Genomic DNA, 24,450 nt, shown 5'->3' with positions numbered 1-24,450 from the left:
AGGGCTACGACGATCCGGAGTGGATACCAATGTCCCAGCTCAATTGTAGTGCGCGGTTATACGAGTTTAATCAAGGGGCGAAGGTTAGGACACTTTTTGCAGGCTATGCAGGCCGGAGACGATCACCCTAGCCTGTGGCCAACCCGAATGAACATGACTCGAGTGACGGCCACGCGACTGGTGATTTCGACTGTGATTGTTTCGACCTCGATTGTTGACTGAGGATGGTTATTACGCTCGGGGAGCCCAACGTGTGAACCGCCTGAATGTGAAGATGATGATGGAATTGATGATGATGGAGTTGCTTTCCGGAACGAGAAAACTGTGTGAAGTGATGAAAGCCTAAGTAATGACGAAATACGCAAAGTCGAGTTGATTGTGGGTTAACTGGAGCTACGCTACGTATGCAGGCACTAAGAAAACGACGCTAGGGACTCGACTTGGAAGGTGCATCCGAGTGCTCACGGGAACTTGCTGGAAACCAAGTAGCAGCGGCAGTCCGCCGCAGACCGGTGCTTCAGGCTCCGCACATGAGCCGGCAGGTGCGCGATGCACACGTCATCCGAGGCGCACGTGTTCCACTGCGTCCGAGCAGGGTCCTCTTGGCCCACCAATTCGAGTTGCTCTTGCAGTGTGTACGGCGCGCTATCCGACTTGGTGTGCGAGTCCGCCATCCAGATCCAGGTGCAGCACTTGGATGGGAACGTCCAGACGCCCGGCTCCTCGAGCATGGACTGCGGCAGCCCCGCGTTGACCGCGTTGACCGCTTCATCCAGGAGGACCTGATACAGCAGGCGAGCCTTATCGCACTCGTTCTTGCGCTCGGAGTGCAGCCCCAGAGAGTATGCGTCCGGCTGGTCGTGAATGACAAACCAGTGACAGATCATCCAGAAGGCGCGACGGTTGTTGCTCATGAAGGTGACGATCCTGTCCAGGTACATCTGCTGGACGGAGCCTGGTGATGGAAACACGTGAAGAATGAGATGTTTCATGCGGCTCTCTAAGAGAGCGTCCCAAGGGGCGTCAAGTCAGAGCTTCTTCACCTCTTCAGGTTTCCAGCGCTCCCGAACGGCGTCCCGATCCATGTTCGTGCTCAGGTTCGGAGTGTAATCCGGAAATTCGGCGTCTGGCAGACCGCCTTGGCGGTCCCCGGCTGGAACTTGAGCAGGATGCCGTAGTGACGCCACGAAAGGATGCCACGAGCCGGAACCTCCACGATGCGTAACTCGTCAGCCGTCAGTTCGGGGTATTCTGTGCGTGCCAACGGAGACCCGGCTCGGGCGTGCGCGCTTGGCCACAGTCCGGTTGCTGTGACTTAGAAGCCAAGCCCTTTGAAGAATGCGTGTTCCGGAGGTTTGGGGCATCTTCCCTCATCCGACATGACCGAGACCCTCGGTTAGTGAGTGAAGTGTTCCAGGCGTTCGCCGAGTTAATGCAGTCGAGATCCCCAGCCACGCTGAGTTACAGGCCGCAAGCCAATGGTCAACAAGAGCCCTCAGTCAAGACGATGATCCAGACTATACGGGTTTTTGTCGAAGCCCCGCTTCAAGGTAAGTGGAATGACATCGCTGAGCAGATGGTACACGCTATCAACCGAGAGTGGTTTGGTGGCGAAAGTCCCATAACCTACAGCTTCACTCACCAAGCGCAATTCCAAATAATTTACGGGAAAGTGTTGACGAGCTATCAACCGTTGGAACCTCTCAAGCTTGCTGCTTCCTTCATTAACCTCGTTGAGTTCAAGACCCATCGAATACTTGTTGTCGTCGGCCTCAGTTTCGATTTCAAAAATCTGTAATTGCTGCTCCGAAACGGCCCGCACCTCGTGTATAATCTCCTTTCGACTTAATAGGAAGGCCACTGCGTACTTGTTGTCGCTGGATTTAGCAATATATGGTCAAGTCCCCGCCGATCATCTTCAATTGTAGTCGGATATCGTTCAAGTTGGCTGCTGATAGCATTTAGCATTAGTGTTTTTTCTTGGCTCCCAGGTTCGGCGTCCATATTCAACATCAATTCAGGTGGAAAACACTCGGAAAACGCTTCGGCATCATTGCACGCTGCAGCTTGTGCAGCATCCATGTTGTACAAGGCCGTGTAAGCCCGAGTCTTCCAGCTTTCCCGAGCGAGAATGCAAGCTAAAGGTGCGTCATCGACTTCTATGCGCGATAACACTCGAGTCTTGTCTGCTAAGCTTTCTGCTTGTTCCGTGTCTTTTTCATTTTGGCCGTGTGCCTGAGCCAGCGGTGGGAGACGAAAAGTTGCACAGTCGAAGCCTCCATTGCCCATGATGAAGCCGTGATGCAGAAAACATACGTAGTTGCTGTTGTCTCCATAATCTTCGAAAAGCCGCTCCCCACTGGGGGGGCCTCGATCGGCTCGGATGGTCATGTCTGTGGGCTGGAGATCGTGGAACTGCAGAAAGCGCTGTCCGTGTTGTCATGCTCACGGGTTTCATCGATGACGATGAAACCCGAAGACCGCTCATTGTGGTGGCCGAAAGTGTAACCATTGGTGTACCTTACACCACGGAGAGAAAGTATCTAACTTCTAACAGATACCAATCTGTTAGAATCACAAGTGACTGTAGCCAGTTGTGCGTGTAACCCCGTTGCACCAATTAATATTGACCGCTTGTCAACTTTTTTGTTTTGGGGAGACCCGTGCTCGTCCTCAATCAGCACAACCGAGTTGAAGGCCGCTATTTCAACAGAGGGTAAGCTATCTGTTGCTGAGTACCATGCGCGGCAGCGCGAGGTGCGCCACTACCACGTGGACAGACAACCCATATCTGGCCACGAAATATTTTAATAGTCAACGATGTGGTTGCCTATGAGATGGATGGCGAAGACTTGAAGGAAGATATGAATACGTCTCGATTCGCAAGTCGGCTTGGTGCCGACTGTAACGGGGTTACACGCACAAGTGGCTACTGTGGATTTAACAGATAGGTTATCTGTTAAAAGTTTTAGATACTTCCTCACCTTGGTGTAAGACACACCAATGGATACATTGAAGTGGACCACCACAGTGAGTGGTCCACACCTACCCAAAAAACTATTGGTAGAAAGCGGCATCTTTCTACCAATCAGAGACGTGCAAACTAGCGGGCCAGTCGCTGTCAGTCCCTTTCATAGATGATAAACAGTTTTCAGCAGATTTTAGAGGAAGATCAATTCACAAACAATACAGTTCTCATTTTACCCTAACTATGTTACTTGGAGTCTTTATTTGATTTATATTATACTTGTGTACTCAAGAATATTAACTCAAATTATTACCTATGCTTCCTCATACACGTAGCGCAACGTGTAAACGAAAGTAGTGAGTCAAGTTAAACCCACTACACTTGTGGTTTACAGCGGTATCCGCTTTTGCGTTCTATAGCATGTGCCGAATTAACGAGGTGCTGAGCCGGCACTGGAAAATTTAACGCTAGGGCTCACGCGACAAAGCGTTTCGACCCCTACCTCATCCATATCGTTTGCATCATACAAGCTTGAGGACGGAAAAATGAGGTCGCAAGAGGCTGCTGCTATAATCTACATCACTTGGACGAGTGGGAACGTACTTACGCTTGCTCATACACGTAGCGCGACGTGTAAGCTAAAGTAGCAAGCCAAAGTAGACCCACTACACCTGGTAGCACTTTGTAGTCCGTCCAATGACCGACTACGTGACGTTCGTACAGGGTGTACGAACGCGGAGCCGAGAAGCACATGAGCACGGAGGTGCCCATGGAGAGCTCCAATACGCCTGCAACACATGTTGCACGCGCTGACTGCCCCCACCTGTCGGATCTAGAGTGGGAAACCCTTCAACGACTGTCAACAGTCATCGGAGAAGAGGCGATAGCTACGATGCTGCGTACGCTATCGCCGACGGAGCAACATGGTGTTGCTCTGGGGTTCATCATGAAGGAGCAGCGTGATGCTGCTTCCTCAGTGACGGCGTCGTCAGGGACGACACCGCGTGCTCAATCATTGAAATTGAGCGTAACCAATTACGTGGGAAGAGAGGGCGAGCCTCTCCTCCGGTGGCTTATCGAGCTCGACACAGCCATAGCGGCTCTATGCATCGTAGACCCGCTGTCGAAGGTCGCGTTCGCCATGTCCTGCCTTCGCAGACTTGCAAGGAATTGGGCGTACGGACGCCAACTTTCAGGTCCTACGTGCTTCAGCACGTACGAAGTATTCAAAGATGAGCTCAAACAAGCGTTTGAGCACCCGCAAAACGAGTTCCGGTCGAGGGCGGAGTTCCTCGACCTTCCGCAGGGTAAGCATGGCGTCCATGCTTACGCGCAGCGCGCACGATACTTGGTCTCGAACATCGTGACTAATCCAATTGACGAGGCCGTCACGTTCATGAAGGGACTTCGAGATGGGTCCGTCAATACCTATTTCTTCCGAGAGTACCCGAGTACTCTCGAAGCTGCAATCACCCTTGCCATGCAAGAAGGGTTTAGCCTGCGGCAGGCTAAACTCCATGCGAACACACCGAGGCCGCAACCGCGCCCGGTAGCGAGGACGGGAGGTCCAGAACCAGTGGACCTCTCGAACGCAACAACAGCTGGTTACCAGCAGCAGGGAGGTAACGTGCGATGCTTCCGTTGCGGAAGGATCGGTCACTTTGCACGGGAGTGCACAGCTCCCATGCCCCCTGAAGGTGGCCGTCGTGGCGATGCTAGGCATCGCCGCGGACCAACAAAAAACGTGAACATCCAGTAGGCGCGAGGCGCTCTACTGGTAATGCAGTCGCGCGTGCCGACATTGGGCACGCGACACTGAGGACTGCAGCCCCCAGTGAGACTAGCTCTCGCTGCAAGAAACAAGATGACAGGCCGAACCTAGTCATCTTGAAGATTTATTCGAAGAGAGCGAGCGACTCTCTTCGAGCTTTGGTAGATTCAGGCGCGTCGAACAACTTTGTTCGACTACGAAGCCTGCCGAGACTTGACTTCGAGGAGGTAAATGTACCTCGAAGTCTTCTGGAGGTACGACTGGCAACAGGTGCCATCGTGAAGACTGAGAAGCGCGGGGTGAACGTGCGCTTTTCATACAAACAACGAGTGTTTGTCGAACACTTTATCGTCATGGATCTGGACGATAAGTTCGACGTGGTAATGGGCATGCCGTGGTTTGCACGGCATGATCCGGTAATAGACTGGAAGAAGCGCACGCTCGTGCGCTTCGGACGCGACAGCGGAACAGAGAGCGATGGCCCTGTTACCGCAGCGCACGCACCAGCAGGTACGCGCGGCTCACCAGTCGAGACAGCGCTTTATGCTGCTGTCCCGGAGTGCCCAGGGAGTGCGCGAGGGCGCACAAGTGAAACCCACGTCGGCAATGCTGCCGACGTCGGAAGAAAAAGATGTGCTGGTTCCGGGAACCAACACCCACGTTCAAGCGTGTAAGGGACAGTCCCTGACCCGATGAGGTCAGGTCGACGACAACCCGTTGACTCCGGGAATCGACGCACCCTCGGTAATGATGGGCTCCGCCAATGAATGGCGTCGAGGTGACAACGGTGTGTCAACACCGGGAGTTGACGCTGCAAACAGTGCGGACGGTTGCAAACGTACCGCACTGACGCAATTTGCATGCTGCCGTGCAGCCCGGCTGCACGACGAAGCGCCATGCGATCAAGCCGAGCTTGATACCGCGCGCCCGCGGACGGGGTCTGCCGGCGAACAAGTGTCCACGGCCAGGCCTGTACCACAAGAGCCTCCGTGCGGAACAGAGCTCCGCACAACAAGAAGACAGCACCGCCTTCTTGTTGATGCGAGTACGCCGTGCAAGTCTCGGGCCGGGACCGAGACACCACAAGAGCTGTCTGCTGGGCAGACTGAGGCGGTGACGCCGGACGTCGAGACGCTAAGCGTCTTGACGCGCACCGATACTGGATTCCAGCTTCGTGAAATGGAGCTCGCTAATCCTCCGACGTCGGCGTCGGAGTTGACTTCGCTTGCAGCCATGAACTGGGAACGCTTCACACGCGACTTGCACGATGGACGCATCGAGCAAGTCTGCGTTCTTTCGAACAGCGAAAGAACGGAGAGCGAGAGCGAAGAGCTGAGGCAGCTCTTCATGGGAAGTACCACTGAGAGTGAAGACACTCTCGGTGCGAAGACGAAGCGAGAGCGCTTCGAGGAACAAGGCTGGGACTCGCTGAAGTCGAGTCCCTATTACGAATTGTTGAGGGAGTACAAAGACGTACTCCCGGAAGAGATTCCTGCGGAGCTTCCGCAGGATAAGGGCATTCAGCACGAGATTGGTCTCGTGCCGGGCACGAAGTACTGTGTCACGCGGCAGTGGCCACTGCCGCGAGAGCAAGTCAAGTCGATCGACGACTTCTTTGAAAGTCGTCGCAAAGCAGGACAAGTGCGGGAATCGAAGTCCCCGCACAGTGCTCCGACGTTCTGTGTCAAGAAGCCACAGGGCGGATGGCGCATCGTTCATGCGTATAATAAGCTGAACGATGCGACGGTACCGGCGCAGACGCCGATACCGCGAAAAGATGTTATCATCGATTCGATGGCCGGGAGCACCGTTTACAGTACTCTCGACTTGCGAGACGGATTCTACGAGATCCTAATGCGTGAGAGCGATATCCCTCTCACGGCAGTGAGCACACCAAGCGGCATGCTCTGGGAATGGCTAGCAATGCCACAGGGGCTTAAGAACGCCCCTGCGACGGTCGACAGGTGCGTGACGCACTTGCTGCGCTCGGTGCGCGACTTCGCTTCGAGCTACTTCGACGACGTGTTCATCCACAGCCGGGCTGTGGACGGGAAGACCGACATTGAGATGCACAGGGTATATCTCCGGAAGCTACTTGAGCTTATGCGAAAGCATAAACTCTACGCGAACCTGAAGAAGTGTATCTTCGGGGCGAGCGAGATACCCGTCCTCGGGTGTCTCGTAGGGAAAAATGGTGTTCGCCCTGACCCGGAAAAGGTCAGAGTGATCAAGGAATGGCCAACGCCTTCAAGTGTCAAGGAACTGAGGCAGTTCTTTGGCTTAGCCGCGTACTTGTGCAAGTACGTGGAGGATTACGCGGGCAAGATTCGCCCCCTGTCACAGCTCCACAAGAAGAAAGCTGTGTGGAATTGGACAGCCGATTGCCAAAAGGCATTCGATGCAGTCAAGCGGGGCTTGACTGAGGCACCGATCTTGGCAGTGGCTGACCAAGATCGCCCATTTCACGTAGTGTGTGACACATCCGATTTCGCGATCGGATGTGCGTTGATACAACACGATCACGAGGGCCGTGATCGTGTCGTCTACTACCAATCGCGTCAGCTGAAGCCAGCTGAACGCAACTATCCGGTGCATTACAAGGAACTCCTTGCCGTGAAATACGCACTCGCAAAGTTCCGAGTGTATCTACTTGGAAGTAGTCCATTCGAGGTATACACCGACCATACATCACTGCGCACCGCAGTGAAGTCACCACACATATCACAAAGAATGGCGAGATGGCTCTCATTCTTTGCGGAGAATAACTTCCGGGTCGAATACAAACCCGGAAGGTTGAATGTGGTGGCCGACGCGTTGTCACGTCGGCGGGGCTATGCAGAAGCTGCTGACGTCAATGCCATTGACTCCATGCGAACGAGCACACCCACGTCGTCTCTGTTGAACGACGTGAAGGCCGCGAACGCGCACGACGCGGACGCGAAGCTCTTGCTGGCCTATGGCACAGCGCCTTCTGACAAGGCTCGTCAGAAGCTGCCCAAGCACTTTCAAGCGCGTGCACACCGCTTTCGTGTGTACGACGGATTACTGCTTTATAATGCAGTCGACGACAACGCGGACCGCGTTGTCGTGCCGAATGACCATGACCTGCGACTCAGGATCATGTACGAATATCACGATGCCTCGACTGCGGGACATCTCGGACGTGAGAAGACATACGTCCTTCTCATGCGTGACTTCTACTGGCACCACCAGTATAAGTGGGTGCGCGAGTACATCCGTGCTTGCGAGGTATGCCAACGCGTAAAGCCTGCGCCATTCGCACAGGCTCCATTGCAATCACTACCGACTCCGTTGGAGTGTTGGAAGTCCATGTCTTTGGACTTCATCTTTGGTCTTCCCCCGGATAGCGGAGGGAACACCGGTGTTGTGGTCTTCGTCGACCGCTTCAGCAAGATGACACATCTTGCTGCGGTACCGGCAGAAGTGACTGCGAAACAGACGGCCCGTCTGTTCGTCGACATGGTGTTCAAACACCATGGCATGCCGACCGACATCGTGTCGGACAGAGACCCGCGCTTCACAGCGAACCTGTGGCAAGAAGTGTTTACACTTCTTGGAAGCCAGCTTTCAATGTCGACTGCGGATCATCCGCAGACGGACGGCCAAACCGAGCGCGTGAACCGCGTGCTCGTCGACATTCTGAAGAGCTACGCTCACTCGTTCCAATACTGGGGCGAGTGCTTATCGATGACAGAGTTCGCCATCAACAACTCGGTGCATGCCTCGACCGGGCATACACCGTTCTACGTGAATGACATGCTGCATCCACGACTGCCGAGTTTACTCGAAGTGGTGGCTCCCACTTTAATCTACGACTGCAGCCCAGCAGCCACAGAAAGCCGCTGACACCGTGCAGGTGTCAGCTGCATTTAATGAGAAATAAAACGCAAAGGTCTGCGCAGGACGCAGACTCATGCTTCTTTTTAGGACAAGACGAACGAGTCGGTGCAGGGCACAGACGCTGCGAACAACAAGGATCACGGGTCTGTGCAGGGCACAGACACCATCAAGAACCACGCAGAGGTCGGACATCTAGCGGTGAGCGAGCTGAATAACTTCAGCTCGGATGCATCGACTTCCATACCAAAAGACAAGCCGTGATTCGGTTTGTCCAAGATGCAATAGCAGCTTCTGTTGACCAACAGAAGCTGAACGCAGACAATGTGGGCAGAGGCAACACAAATGAATTCAAAGTTAGTTCATTGGTTTTGTTAGCTACTCCAAACCTGCCTAAACATGCAGTTTCGGATTTCGGAGCAAGTAAGCTTGCTCCGCGCTTCATCGGGCCGTTCACTGTGCTGGCACGGCACGGCAACGCTTACACGCTAGACATACCGTCTAGCATGCGCCTCCATCCGACCTTTAACGTCGGCCAGCCGAAGCCGTACCTGCAGTACGAGCCACCTAGCTCGGCTGACCCGAAGCCTCGGCAGAAGCGGAAGCCTTGGCCTCGGCAACGAGCAACCTCTCATCCAGCCCGCGGACGCGCTGGAGCAACTCCTGCATCCGGGTCCCCAACTCGACCTGGATATTCGAGGCGGTCTGCGAGACCGCCGCGACTTGGGCCTTCTGGTTCGCGTGGTGAAGCGGACCGCGAGACGAGAAGTGACGAGCAAGGCGCGCCAGAGAACCGTTGCCCAGAGTGAAGGAACGCGATCGGTACGGAATCTTCTGCGGAAAGGGGTTGAAGACGCCCCAGACGCCAAGTCTGAGTCGGAGCCGTCATTCAGGGCTCTAGGACGGCCTCACTTTAGTGACGCCCCGCTTGAATGACCCCGTCTCAGGTCGGGTCCTTGGAACCCCTGAGATGCGGTCTGGAGGACCCCGTCTCGGAGATCCAAGCATCATAAATCAGGGCATGCGTCATCGAAGTAGGGTTAGGCATGGAACCGTAGCTTGGCAATCTTCAAGTAGTCAGTCGGTAGCATAGGATAGGTGTAAGGCTCAGTCCCGAATCTTCTTTGTGCCGCTCAAGTGGATTTCTCCCTTTCGGTCCAAGGCTTCCGAGTGCCGGCAAGCAGAGCCGCCCCGATAACGCGGCCCCCCGTCCCTCGGTCGTCGGTGTACTCACCCTCAGACCCGTGCCCAACAGGAGGGACACGTTAAACGATACCGCCCAAGCATGCCCGATAACGCGTCGCTGAAGGCGAAGACCCGTGCCGGCCCCGATAACGCCACGCACCCCAAGGACGCGACGCACCGATAACTGCACGTGTTTAAGGGCAAGAAAGGAGAAAAGACGGATCAAGGACAAGACCGTCCCAGTAAGGAAGACTTCACGCTCCAAGCTTGAGCTACTCGTGACCCTATCCTGAGATACGCTACTCAAGTCCCGGGGAAATATCCGACGCGCCCACCGACAGCGGACGCGACGAGTTTGTGCGAGGACGACTTTGCAGATTTCTGTGAGGGCGCTACTCCACATTCGTCGGCTCCTGCTTCAGGGCGGCGAACTCAGTGCCCTGTAGACGCTCCACGGCGGTCACCCGGTCGTGCAGAGGCGCATACTGATCAGCCCGGGGCTGGTCATACCCGGGGCGTGTTCCCACCCCGCCACCGCCGATCCGTGACGTCCGCGGCTCAACCCGCTGGATTGTTGAGCGGATTGTTGACCATAGTATCCCGAAAACAAACCCTCAAGGGGCTCGTTTTCGTATTCGTTGGAAAGGATTTCCTCCCAATCAAGATACATGGGAGCCGCGGAATGTCTTGCTGGAGGACGTTCCGGAAATGGTGAGGGCGTACGAGGAGCAGTACGCGCTGGCGCAGCGGAAGTAGTGCGAGCGCTGCAATCATCGCTAACGCCCGAACCCTCACGTGCTATGAACTTAGCACGGAGCTCTTTGAGACTCTCGGGCACACGGAATGACGTGTACCTGTTCAGGTCGCGGTCGCTCAAGCGCACCGCGCCTGAGAAACACTTCGTGCACTGAAAGCCCTCGGGCACAGCGCACGGCACATTAGCCTCCTCCGCAGCAACGTGGAGCTGCTCCAACTTTCCACGCTTCGAGTACATCTCGAAGCAATCACGCGCTTGCTTAATCCGATCACGGTAAGCACTCGGCTTCTTGTTGAAGTTCTCAACAAAGCATTCCAATTTTGACAAAGTGCCTGCCACTCGGGTACTTTGCTGCGAGAAGATGTCTTCTTGCTTTGAAACCATCGGAGCTCATGGAACAGTCCGATGTAATAATCGCGCCTTTGATACGTATCCGCATCAACGTGCAGCTCGGCAGCCACAGCGTCATCTTTGATGGCGCTATATACATACAGCGGCACCTCATTCGGAGGTACCGAGTTCCCATACCGGTCCGTGATCTCGGACGCGGACGGCATCCACGGATCGCGCGCTGCAGGCGCAGCACGCGGAGAGCCTTGAGCTTTGAAATCACGCACTGCAGCAGCAGCAGCGCGCGAAGTACTGAGAACCCCAGCGGAAGCGAGTGGGGTATCGCTCTCAGTTCGCAAGCGCTTTGAACTCGAAGCGTCCGATTCGTCCCCTCCACGCGGGCGAATGTTCTTGGCATGAGGGTCGAGCGATTCGCTCGACACTGAATCTTTGCGCTTTGAGGGCGAGTTCTCCTCGCCCTCCATATCTTCATCGTCGTCGTCGAAGTCGACGACGTCGCCGTACTTCGCCTTCTGGCGTTCGAAGTAGTCGTCGATGGAGAGATGACTCCCCACCAAATTAGAAGACTTCTTCTGAGGCGCGCTCATCGTTGAATGAGCGCGGATTTCTTCTACAAACGCGGAGAATTGACGAATGGTCAATTACAAAAGATTGACGTGCGGGGACCCCGCGCGTCTAACCTTAAGGGGGGATGGTGTAACGGGGTTACACGCACAAGTGGCTACAAGCCACTTGTGATTTTAACATATAGGTTATCTGTTAAAAGTTTTAGATACTTCCTCACCTTGGTGTAAGACACACCAATGGATACATTGAAGTGGACCACCACAGTGAGTGGTCCACACCTACCCAAAAAACTATTGGTAGAAAGCGGCATCTTTCTACCAATCAGAGACGTGCAAACTAGCGGGCCAGTCGCTGTCAGTCCCTTTCATAGATGATAAACAGTTTTCAGCAGATTTTAGAGGAAGATCAATTCACAAACAATACAGTTCTCATTTTACCCTAACTATGTTACTTGGAGTCTTTATTTGATTTATATTATACTTGTGTACTCAAGAATATTAACTCAAATTATTACCTACGCTTCCTCATACACGTAGCGCAACGTGTAAACGAAAGTAGTGAGTCAAGTTAAACCCACTACACTTGTGGTTTACAGCGGTATCCGCTTTTGCGTTCTATAGCATGTGCCGAATTAACGAGGTGCTGAGCCGGCACTGGAAAATTTAACGCTAGGGCTCACGCGACAAAGCGTTTCGAACCCTACCTCATCCATATCGTTTGCATCATACAAGCTTGAGGACGGAAAAATGAGGTCGCAAGAGGCTGCTGCTATAATCTACATCACTTGGACGAGTGTGAACGACCAATTGATGCTTTGTATCATATGACGGTCTGGCTGGCGTACATCCAAACGAAGACGGATCATCGATGGAGTGACACAGATTATGCATTTCTGGCACTTTCAAAGATTTCAAAGAACGTTCTCAAGACGGACACAGCTACAACAGGATGTGAAAATGCGCGTGTGGAATGGGGCAAAAAAATGTCAGAGCAGGTATTCATCACCTTGCTTGACTGTGTGGTTCGTGATCTCAATCGAAATGGAACGAAGACTCGCGGCTACGTTAGACAAACGTGACGAGATATCTGGTTTACATCGCATACCTTTTGGCGGGCTGGCGCGCAGAACCGGTTCATGTTTGCCGCCCCTGAAAGGCGATGGTCACTCAGAATGGTAAAGTGGTGGGCTGGCTGGATACAATAGGAATCGGCGGAGACCCTTGTGCGCTATCTTCTTGACCAAACAGCTAGCAACGAACATAAACAACTAGCGGATTGTTTGGCCCCAGATCGTGAAGTCTACACAGGTTGCCCGACGACGTTTACTGGGCGAAAGCGAAGTGCGGCAGCTAATACTAGGCAGACGGCTTCAGAAATCTCACTGGAAAAGCGTTTGAAGGCCCTCGTAAAATCTACAAGTGGTTTAGAAGAAAAATTGGATACCCCGGTAGCGATACTACAGCCTGGGAGGAGCCATACGCCTGAGCCATCGCGCCATCGGCCTGGACGCAGTGGACAGGTATCTATTTTCCCCAAACGATTGGAAGGATTTGTGTCGCATATATTGGAAGGCGGATCCTTCTCGTCATTTACTCAAGCTGGTATGCGAGTGGACCAATCTGGACAAACAGAAAAGTGGTGTGCTTCCCAGCTTCCTTAGCGTTGCCAAACTGTTTGCCCAAGATGTGTTGGAGTTTGCCACCCAAAAGGGAGTTGCTGACCCAAGGGAGGTTTCGGACGCTACACTAACCGCGCATTCGGCTTACTATATCACACATTGGTTAAAGGACAGTGTTATTCCGAACATGTACACTTGCACGATATATTTGCCTTGACAATAAGCGCATACTTGTGAAGACTCGGCATGCGTACCTGCTGATAATGTCATCGTATTTGTAGGTCTTGTCCTAGTACTTTTAAACTTGCCATAGTAATTTTGGTATTGTCTGAATTTGCTAGTACTATTAGTCTTGTCGTGCCTTGTAGGAGACCGATCGTCTCTAAGACCTTATCTAAACGACCTAAATGAGTACTGTAAAAAATATTTTTCGGTCGTTCAACGATTGGTGCATATTCGCAAATAGGATTTTTTCTGATTCGTCATGCAACCCAATTTCGCATATATCATTGTTTCACGCGAAGGAAGTTGCTTCTGACACCGCATCATACAAATTCCTAATTTCGTGGAAGTGGCTTCATTTTCAGGACTGCTAATAGGGTTAGGTCTACTATACACCCGCTAAGTGATTCATCAGAACCTAACCCTTCATTTTCTAAATGGAAGCGCTATTGTACCAGCCAATAAAGTTTGTACCGTGATTTATAACAGGAGCGGTTTCTGGGTCATAACCTTATCAATATTTGTCGACCGAAACCACTACCGCCCACAAAATGACCCACGGTTCTTGTCGTTCTAGCATACTACATTTCATCGCAAACACGTTTGTCTAGCGATGTATAGTTCCCGGACAACATTGCCAGCAAATCCAGCCTTCAATGCATCACCAACAAAAAATGGTACCATAATTGAAGCTAGAAGCCAAGTCTAAAAAGAAACAGCAACGCAACATGAAACTACAGCATTTCAGCTTCGTAGTGACCGCACGTAGGCTGAAGTTGGGCGAGTATTGGCCCCACGAGAGCTTGCCAAGACTTTGCTTCGGAGTCTTGTTATCGATAGGTGCCGTTAACACTGTAAGATGTAATGTTGGATACATGGGTACAGGATGGGGAACTACGAAACTAACAAAACAACCTGGGAGACATGATACCGGGGATTTGAATTTGTCCCGATCTGTTAAAATAATAAAACCTGGCCTTCGACGTCAACGTGATTGCCTGTCCCATGCATCCAGATGTTGTTCCGTATGATTCACGGTGGTGTGATCGTATTTTGACCGATGATAGGCTAACCTTACTGGAGCCCTTTCCTAGGCTAACCTTACTGGAGCCCTTTCCCCAAACTTTTGGCCAGCTGAGAGCGTTTTTTCTAGCGGCTATATCTCGATAACGACGCCGAATTCGTCAAATCTGAGCCCAAAATCGGAATCTACGGGCGAAAATTACCCTTATATCTAACTATCGTATATGGAAAGTCACCATCTTCCATGTGCAAAATAACCCCTCTCTGCAGTACAAACTTTATTGGCTGGTACAATACTTCATCACCAAAGATGCGATATTTGCTGAGGTGGCGACCAACTCCCTAGATGACCTACCTGATATTGTAACTTAAAGTCCGTACTCTCTTGTACTCTACTGTAGACCAGCTACTCACTTCATGGCCACTCATTGTTGAATGCAGTTGTTAGTTGACGGGTCACCCCGTAAACTTCACCTTGATGTCGTCCCATAAGTCGTCCCGTAATACGTCCCACAAAATTATAAATTACGTGCTCATAAATTACGAAACCAGTAATATATAGAACGCAGTGCGTTACAAAGCTGCCACGATTCTTGATACATGTACAAATGTAGCTGAATGCCATGACTCTCGAGGCGCTGGTGGTTGCCTCTTTTTACGAAGCAGTCAGCTCGTCCTCAAGTGCGAAAACGCGTGACCGGAGTTGGCGCAATGGAACTGCCGCCTCTAGGAGTAGCAGCTTCTGTTGCTGCTAGATTGTCCTCGTCACACCCCTCGCTGCCGTCGGAGCTGGCGGAGACGATAGGTGGGACAGTTGCACTTTCATGTCCGCTCGGCTGGTCGGAGAGCAGACCCAACCAGAGAGACCGCATTGAAGAAGTGTTTTTTGTTTGTTAAGCGCATCATTGCTTTATCTACTTTGGTTCTCCTCGTGCTACGTTACTGCATCTTACCTCGCAACTCCAGGAATTTCTGGAAGTATGGATTATTCTTTCGCGTGGCGCTATCTATCTCAAGCATCTCCTCGACATACCATCTCGGTCTATGTTTCTCTGCCCATATACGCACCTTCACGTTCAACTCCCTCGGTGTGCCGCCGTAGTAGATCGGGGGCTCGAAAATGCTGTTCTTGTGGTTGAATATCGCGCTGTCGTACATCTTCGCATAGCGATAATAGATCTTGAAGCCGGCATTAGTTGCGAGTTGGGCTTCCGGGATGTTTTCCAATTTGTAGTATTCCCAGATGCTTTGAGTAGAGTATCCATCTTCAAACCAGACGTCCAGCATGCGCCCTTCAGCCTTGTACCGAAACTTCTCTAGGTACTTGTAGTTGGGATGCGTCTTCAATGCCGATTCTTTGAGCCCCTTCAGCCCCAATGCAGCTTTGACATAGTCTTCGGACTGCCCGGTCGCAGACCATACTTTGACTTGCGCCCACATTTTGATGGACGAAAATAAGCCTCTCGCTTCCGTGTTAGGAGATGCAGAGCCTGCTGCCCGCAGTAGTCGTCCATCCCTCCTGATCGGCGGAATATCAGGCGGGCTCGCCGTCAAAGAGGTCATTGAGGTCGTCCGAGCAGCTGGGGCTTGTTCAGCTCTGATAGCACCGACAACGAACGCCGTCGCAACTATCAGTAGAATCTTGTAAAAATGCATGTCGTGCGAAAAACGATTGAACTTGAGTGGTAGCGCGTCAATTTGCAAGTGACGATGGGAGCAGCACCCAAGCAAGACGACGGCAATGCACAATTTGATATGCACTTAGTATGGTTCACGAAGATACACCTCGGGATGGGACTGCCGGATTCATTAAGAAATTAATGTGCCATTTTGTGTCTGTGCTGGACTCCTCCATGTCGATTGGTACAGGGATTATTGATGAGATGGGATGAAACTGTATTTGATTGAGGTTGTACGATTTGAATCAGCAGATATGGCAGGGGATGCGAAAGAAGTGGTCCGTACATCGGGGAGGTGTGGTTGCGTCACTCGTGGCAACATGCCGTATTCTACCTGTACAATTAACAGAACTCAAAATTCGCAATCGCAATCGAATAATTGTATCGAAATTAATACCTAATTTAACCTAATTTAGGTTGCATCTGGTTAATGAAAAACGGGCTATTCAGTAACCATATGGAACAAGGGAAAACGAATGGCTTTACGAAGCTTTGTTCGCCGCAGTTTGTTTGGAGAAGTCAGTGTTGGATTAACCGCGAGAATTGACGGGGGACCGGGCGACCTAGTAGGGGTGTCACCTAAGTGAAGCAACATGATTTATGATCTTCAGTTAAAGGTAAAACTTAAGGATTTATTAATAACGCCGCCGATTGGTCAATTCGAGGTGCGAACTATGAGATATCTACATGTAATGAATGGAAGCTGATGCGCTTCCTGCTAACTACCGAATAGCGCAAATTCAAATTTTGCATCAATGTGACGATGATCTACTGAACGAAGACATACTCGAACCTGTTCGTCCGCCCCCTGGTGCCGGGTAGGCTTGCTGCGGAGCTTGCAGCTTGCCGTCTGTGGGCCGCTCTTAACAGAGGTACACAGATGTAGTTTGGTAGATTTTGGTATCATACGTGATACCTGCGAGCATAATCGTCCCTGACTGAACCAGGCGCAGAAGAGCATAGCCAGGCATGAGTCACGAGGTATCACGAAAGGTACCATAATATGATACCGCGCAGAACGAAATGATACTTAACTACACCATTTTGAGGTTTTTCAAAAAAACCGATCAATGATGGGCGATTGAAAATCGGACCTATCCGAATTGACGAGACAACGCGGGTTTTGTGTTTGACGCACGTAAGGGATTGATGTTAAGTTCGCACGGGGCATGGAGTCCGATTCCGACAGGCTGAGCGCTGTGGTGTCGCAAGGACTAGTGATAGCGACTGGGGGGGGGGAGAGAGAGACGACATCGCCGTTGATGTCAGAGGGAGAGGAAGGGGGTTCTGAAGGTGGGAGAGCAACGTGTCCGCTCCCACGAGTGCCCGCTGCAAAGAACGATTGATGACTGTATGCTGTGTGTGAAGCCGCACAGAGGAAACCTCAACCTAAATGCCGCTGCGCTCAACCTTCCGTGGATCGTGTCGTGGCTAAACGGTGTTGCTTAAGACGTAGGAGAGACGTAGGAAAGATGGTTCCAGTGCGCCAGAAACTCGAGAGCGGCATGGTTATTAAGTGTGCGACCACAAAGAAGCACACAATGCTACTGTACTAAAATATGTTATGAATTGATAGCTCCATTTGGACCTTCTATGATACACGAACCCATAGAAGTCTGCGTACTTTACAAAATCAAGCATTTTGAGCATGTTCCGCTCGCCATTGGCTAGCAAAAACACCATATTTGGCTTCCTCGAGAAATCTTACCCCTAGGCAGCCAATAAACGAAAAACCGAACTTAAGAAAAATGTCAACTTCCAAATTTTCCATAGCTGCTACCTCATCGAACACTTGAGGTTTAAATAGCAAGAGCTACATACTTGGATAGAGCGAATAAAGATCTTTCGATTGAGCCATCAATCGCAGAAATCGTGTTTTGGGAAAAGTAACATTTCGTTCTGTGCGGTCTCATATGAACCTTTGCCGGGTTCATGGTATCACGGAGGCAAAGCCGGAATTCTGTCGTTGATTTTTCTCGATGCAAATCTCAGTACCACCATCATTTTACGCGCGCTATCTAGCATGAACTCTTCTTCCGAAGCGCGTCACTCCAGGCAAAGAGTTAGCCTTCCGAAGCGCTGTTGTCAAAGCGCTCTTCGACGAGGTCACTACCACCACCAAAGAGCGTCTGCTCATCTAACTCAGCACCGCTATCCAGGCCCATGCTTGAGCGAGCGCGAGCCCAAAGAGGGGGAGAAATGAGAGGGGGGAGGGCCTCGCATGAGAGGCGGGAAGTAACCGGAAAATAACAATTGAAAAATCACGTGAACCGTTGAATTTCATTCTCACCAGAACCGTAGATCGGTTGCACCGTGATACTCGCCTGTTTCGTGCACAATTGGACCTTGGTATCACGGTGATACCGTGTTGGTATTGTGCGCCACGAGTGTAGACAGGACTGATGGTATTGTGTACCGCCAGTGTAGACGGGACGGACCCAGCGAAGACTCGTCCGGAGATGACTCCGCGGGGAACGAGTTGACGGTGGGCACGGCACGTGCCTAGCAATGATGTGGTTGGATAGACCGAAGACTGGCACTGAGTCCTCGGTAGGGTAAACAACATGATGAGAGGCATCAAGGAGCACAAGGGGAACAACAGGAAGAGGAGGACAGCAACGTAGATTTAGGCTTAACGATAAATCTCATTTCGGCATTTGCCCTCTTCCACTCAAGCACCAAAACCAATAGGTTAACAGCCGCACAAGCTCAAGCCCACGACGACGGAGATGACGACGTCCAGCAAGAAGGCCGAAGTCATCCTGGGAAGCGACAACTACTTCCACTGGGAGTTCGCTATGCGGATGACGCTGGCGAGGAAGGGGCTGCTGGCGCACGTGCAAGTGGTGAAGGACCCGAATGAGGTCACCGAGGCCTGGTTGCTGAACGACATGAAGGTGCTCGGACTCATCGCCCAAGGGGTGGCGGTGGAGCACCACACGAAGATTCGGTCGGCCACCTCGGCCATTCAAGCGTGGAATACTCTGGGAGAGTTCTACAACCGGACAACGATGTATAACCGCGTGGCGATGACTCGTCGTCTCCATGAGTTCAAGATGGAGGAAGGCTCGACGATGGCGAAGCATCTGGACAAGGTCGACGAGCTCATCGTGGGCCTGCAAACGCTTGGCGAGCCGCTGGATGATGGCCGACAACTCGTTATTTGGCTGAGCAGTTTGCCCACTGAGTACGAGTTGATCTCATCGATCGTCGAGAACTCCAAGGACGTGACGCTCATCGAGGTCAAAGAGAAGTTGCTCAAGGAGTACGAGCGACAAGAGAAAAAGGAGTCTTCGGAGCGTGCACTGAAGGCTACCTCGTTCGGAGGTAAGGGTAAGAACCAAAGGTTCAACAAGGTCGGCAAGGGGTTCGACCGGAAGAGCAATGGCGGACGAAAGCTCGGCAGGTTCAAGGGCAAGTGCTTCAACTGCGACAAATTCGGTCACATGAAGCGGGACTGCCCGGAGCAAGGTAATGGTGTCACCAGCGAAGACTCAGTCTTCGCTGTTGGTGAGGATCGGTCAGCAGGGTGGCTGATCGATAGCGGTGCGACGGCGCACATGACGCCACACCGCGACGACTTGTTCGAGTACGCGGACATGTCGGCGGACATGTTTGTGACTATCGCGGATGGAAAGAAGATTCGCGTGGCTGGGACGGGGTCAGTAGGCTTGACGGGCATCGACGGCAAGCGGATCCGAATGGTAGAGGTACTCCACATACCCGGCCTCGACCGACGACTGCTCTCGGTTGGAAAGTTGGCTGAGCGCGGCATGATCGTGGAGTTCCAGCGCAAGTCGTGTGTCATTTGGGACAAGTCGACGGCGATCGCTTCAGGGAAGAAGATCGGCAAGGCGTACGTGCTGGAATGCCAGCAGGACACGGCGTACTACACGGAGTACTCGGGGGTCGAAAGCGGATGGGATCTTTGGCACGCTCACATGGGACATCTCAACGACTACTCATTGGCGAAGACTCGGCAAGCCACGATTGGGCTGCCGATGACTCAGAAAACGGTTAAGACCCTATGCGGCGGATGCATGAAGGGCAAGCAGACGGTCGCGCACTTCCCGTCGGGATAGTTAACGAAAACGACACGTCCGCTAGAACTCGTTTATACGGACGTGATGGGCCCCATGAAGACGAAGTCTAAGGGCGCGGCCAGGTACGTGCTCACCTTCGTGGACGACTACTCGCGGCACGTCGTGGTGTACTTCGTGACTAAGAAGAGCGAGGTCGCGATCAAGTTCAAGCTGTTCATGAAGCTGTACCAGAATCAGTGGGGAGAGCGCATCAAGTGCCTGCGCTTGGACAATGGCAGCGAGTTCGTCAACAAGTCGATGGACGAGATCTGCCGGCAGAACGGGATCATGCACCAGAAGACCGTCCCGTATAGCCCTCAGCAGAATGGAGTGGCAGAACGGATGAATCGTACGATCATGGAGAAGGCTCGGAGCATGCTGCATTACAAGGGTGTGACCACGTTGTGGTGGGCAGAGGCAGTCAGCACGGCAGTGTACTTAACCAACCGGTCGACCAACAGTATGAACCCAACGAAGACTCCGTACGAGTTGTCGTTCAAGGCGAAACCTCGGTTGGACCACTTACGTGTGTTTGGATCGATCGGGTATGCACACATTGACAAGGCCAAACGCACGAAGTTGGAAGCAAAGAGCTTCAAGTGCATGTTCCTGGGGTACGCCGAAGACTCGAAGGGTTACCGAGTGTACGACTTGGAGTCAAACAAGGTGAAGGTGACCAGATCGGTGAAACTCGACGAACGAGAAGTAAATGGCATCTACGACACGGCGTCCACCGAAGACTCGGTGACCATCCAAGTGACGAAGGATGGAGAGGATGCTGCATTACCGGAGCCTGCGCAGCAACCTACGACTGATAACCCATTGGAGTCAGTGGGAGACACCGCCGAAGACTCGGAGATGCGAGAGGCGGAGTTGAACGAGTCATCGGTACAGGATCTGACGAACTTCCAAAGGGTGGGAAATCCAGCGATGACTGAGGAAACGGTGTTCCACCCAGAACCGGAACGAATCCGGCGCGTACGTGAATCTGCGATTCTTGGAGATGGATTAGCAGGCGCCGAAGACTCGAGGATGCACAGCAGCGAAGACTCGGACAACGACGATCACTTCTGGCCTCCATCGCCTAAGCGACCGAGGTATGACGAGGATAACCTACTTGCAGAAGCTGTGTTGGCGTACGCTGCAGATGTCGGTGAGGCGGACGACGCGCAAAGCACGTATCAACAGGCGATGCGTAGCAACGAGTCTTCGGAGTGGATCAAGGCGATGAACGCGGAGCTAAAAGCACACGCCGACAATGGGTCCTGGACGATGGTGCAGAGGACTGCGAATGCTCGGCCGATCGGATGTCGATGGGTGTTCGCGAAGAAGCGCAACGAGCACGGCCAAGTAATCAGGTACAAGGCTCGCCTGGTAGCGAAGGGGTTCAAGCAGAAGTTTGGCGTAGACTTCTTCGAGACATACTCGCCAGTAGCCAACATGAACTCAATCCGAGTTGTGTTGTCGGTGGTGGTGGCGAAGGCGTACGTGGCCGAGCAGTTGGATGCGGACACTGCGTTCCTCAACAGCGGACTCACGGAGCGAGTGTACATGGAGGTGCCCTATGGCGTCGCGAACGCAAGGAACATGATGTGCAGACTCGAGAAGGCGATCTACGGTCTGAAGCAAGCAGCGTATGCTTGGCACAAGACTATCCACCGAGTCTTCGTGAACATCGGATTTCGGAGTTGCGGTGCCGACCAGTGCGTCTACGTCAAGGGCAAGGATGACAAGTACGTGTACATCTGCCTGTACGTGGACGACATGATCATTGCGGCCAAGACGACTGCTGAGATCCAGGAGGTCAAGGTGGCGCTCAAGAACTCGTTCAAGATGAAGGAGTTGGGCGAGGCCAAGTTCATCCTTGGTATGGAGATCAGCCACGACTACATGACCAAGACGCTCATGATAAAGCAGACGCGTTACATTGACGACGTGGTGAAGAGGTTCAACCAGCAGGACGCCAAGGTGGTGGTGAACCCGTGCGAGTCGGGCCTGAAGCTGACGAAGACTCAGTCACCGACGACTCACGCCGAACGTGAGACAATGCGGGTAAAGCCATACCGAGCACTCATTGGATGTCTGTTGTACATTACAACGTGCACTCGCCCGGATGTGGCATACATAGTCACACAGTTGTCAAGATTCTTGGAGAATCCTGGGCAACAGCATTGGAAGGCTGCGGTCCGAGTGCTCCGGTACCTAAAGAGCACCCGAGACGTCGGCATCGTCTACAACGGCAACGAGGAGAAGATCATGGTCGAGGCGTACACGGACGCGGACTGGGGCAGCAATCTGGACGACCGCCGCTCGGTGTCCGGAACGATGGTGATGATCAGCGGGGCGCCGGTGGTCTTCAAGTCGAAGTACCAGCGCACGGTGGCGCTAAGCTCGACGGAGGCCGAGTACATGGCACTCGGACTGTGCACCCCGGAGGTGCTGTGGGCCCGAGCCATGCTGAAGGACCTGGGCCACGAGCAAGTGGGAGCTACGCGAGTGTGGGAGGATAACCAAGGAGCCATCGCGTTGGCAAGTAACGCAGGCTACAACGCTCGAACCAAGCACGTGGACATCAAGCACCACTTCGTCCGTGAGAACGTGGCGCGAGGAGTCATCGCGGTCGACTACGTGCCGACGAAGGATCAGCTCGCCGACACGTTAACGAAGGCTGTGGGAACCAAGCGCCTGCAGTACCTGCTCGAGGCGAGTCGAGTCATCGCCAAGGCTACTCAACACTAGCGGCGAGTGGGAGTGTTGGTATTGTGCGCCGCGAGTGTAGACAGGACTGATGGTATTGTGTACCGCCAGTGTAGACGGGACGGACCCAGCGAAGACTCGTCCGGAGATGACTCCGCGGGGAACGAGTTGACGGTGGGCACGGCACGTGCCTAGCAATGATGTGGTTGGATAGACCGAAGACTGGCACTGAGTCCTCGGTAGGGTAAACAACATGATGAGAGGCATCAAGGAGCACAAGGGGAACAACAGGAAGAGGAGGACAGCAACGTAGATTTAGGCTTAACGATAAATCTCATTTCGGCATTTGCCCTCTTCCACTCAAGCACCAAAACCAACATACCGATCTACCTCTGTTAAGAACGGCCCTGTGCCCGCCATCACTCCCTGCAAAGTCTGTGTGAACCACTTCTATTTAGCAATAGTAAATTCAAGTATAATTCTATGGGGGGTACAGAGGGCGTTCACGGGACGTTCAGCAATCCAAACACCTCCTCGAACGTTGAGGGGGTTCAGAGGGATGTTCGCGAACGTTCACGTCTCTAGATTTTGGTATCATCCGTGATACTACCTGCGAGCATAATCGTTGCTGACAGAGCCAGGTGCAAAACAGCATATGGCGTATCACGAGGTAGCACGAAAGGTTGCATAACGTAAAATTCGGATTGAGTGCGACGCTCGTAAAAACAACACAGGTTAGTAATAAAAAGTGCAAATCCGCACACATTATTAGGGATGACACCCCTTCCAACGTCACATCAGCTGCATGCACGACTGGAGCGTCCTCACCCGACACAATCGCTACACGGAATCTACCTTCGCTATCGCGAGGACCGAAAGGGATCATGCCTGCCCTGATAATACCCTCTTGTAATGGTTTTAGCCGAAATCTGATCCTACGCTTCACCAACAAAGCACGATAAAAGCGCTTGTTTCTCGTCAGGCGTGGTAGGAAAGGGGTTGGACTCGTGGTATTCTAATAAAGTAGAGCGGTGTACACAGGCGGCAGCTGCTGTAGCCACGACCGTTAAGCCTGCCTGTACTGGGGGGGGGGTATTTAGCTTCGTCCTCTTCGTGCTTTTAGGCCGCCTAGGCATGCCACTCAGTTGGAACTCTGAAGGCAGCTCGGGAGGGGTGTCAACTCGCCAAGTGTGAGGGTTGAAAGCCGTGCCACCCCAATAATACTTCATACGGCGTAAACATATTTTGGGATTTGCAGTTTACAGTAGAAGATGAACTTTTTACCAGTGTCTCACTCAATCCGACTTTTACGGTAATATGCTAGATTCATGTTATGTAGGCCCCTCAAAATTAGGTAGTGTGTGAAGAGAAAGTACATAATGCCTAATTCCGAATTGGCCCAGCTCGCTGTCTATTCGCGTCGCGCTGCCTAATCATTCCACCTTTCGGCGCTCAACACCTCCTAGCACGAATGGGGAAGTCAAAAGATCAAGGCGAGGGTCTAAGTAAGGTGCTGGTGGAGACCAACAGACAGCATCACCTGCTAAAGTCACCGGTGCAAATCGCTATGTTAACACTGCGCTTCCGGGCTATCGAGACTGCTACGCATTGCTTCTTCGAGTGTGACCCCGTCCAGGGGTTATGGCGGAAGATGGGAGCAATGGGTTCCAGC

The 24,450-nt window shown here is 52.6% G+C and overlaps 1 protein-coding gene across 1 annotated transcript; it reads right to left on the bottom strand.

The window, feature by feature from the left end:
* Positions 1-461: 461 nt before the first annotated feature.
* IUM83_19869 (RxLR effector protein) lies at positions 462-15,760 on the bottom strand (the record flags this gene model as incomplete). Its single annotated transcript, XM_067944937.1, has 2 exons — positions 462-955; positions 15,274-15,760. 2 exons carry the CDS (start codon positions 15,758-15,760, stop codon positions 462-464), a joined length of 981 nt encoding a protein of 326 aa, XP_067783187.1.
* Between the last annotated feature and the right edge of the window lie 8,690 nt (positions 15,761-24,450).

This window comes from Phytophthora cinnamomi (genome assembly GCF_018691715.1).
Source record: "Phytophthora cinnamomi strain GKB4 chromosome Unknown Contig101, whole genome shotgun sequence".
In the NCBI taxonomy this organism is placed as follows: domain Eukaryota; phylum Oomycota; class Peronosporomycetes; order Peronosporales; family Peronosporaceae; genus Phytophthora; species Phytophthora cinnamomi.
Note: the sequence above shows the minus strand (reverse complement) of the source record. Positions and strands in the feature narration are given on the sequence as shown.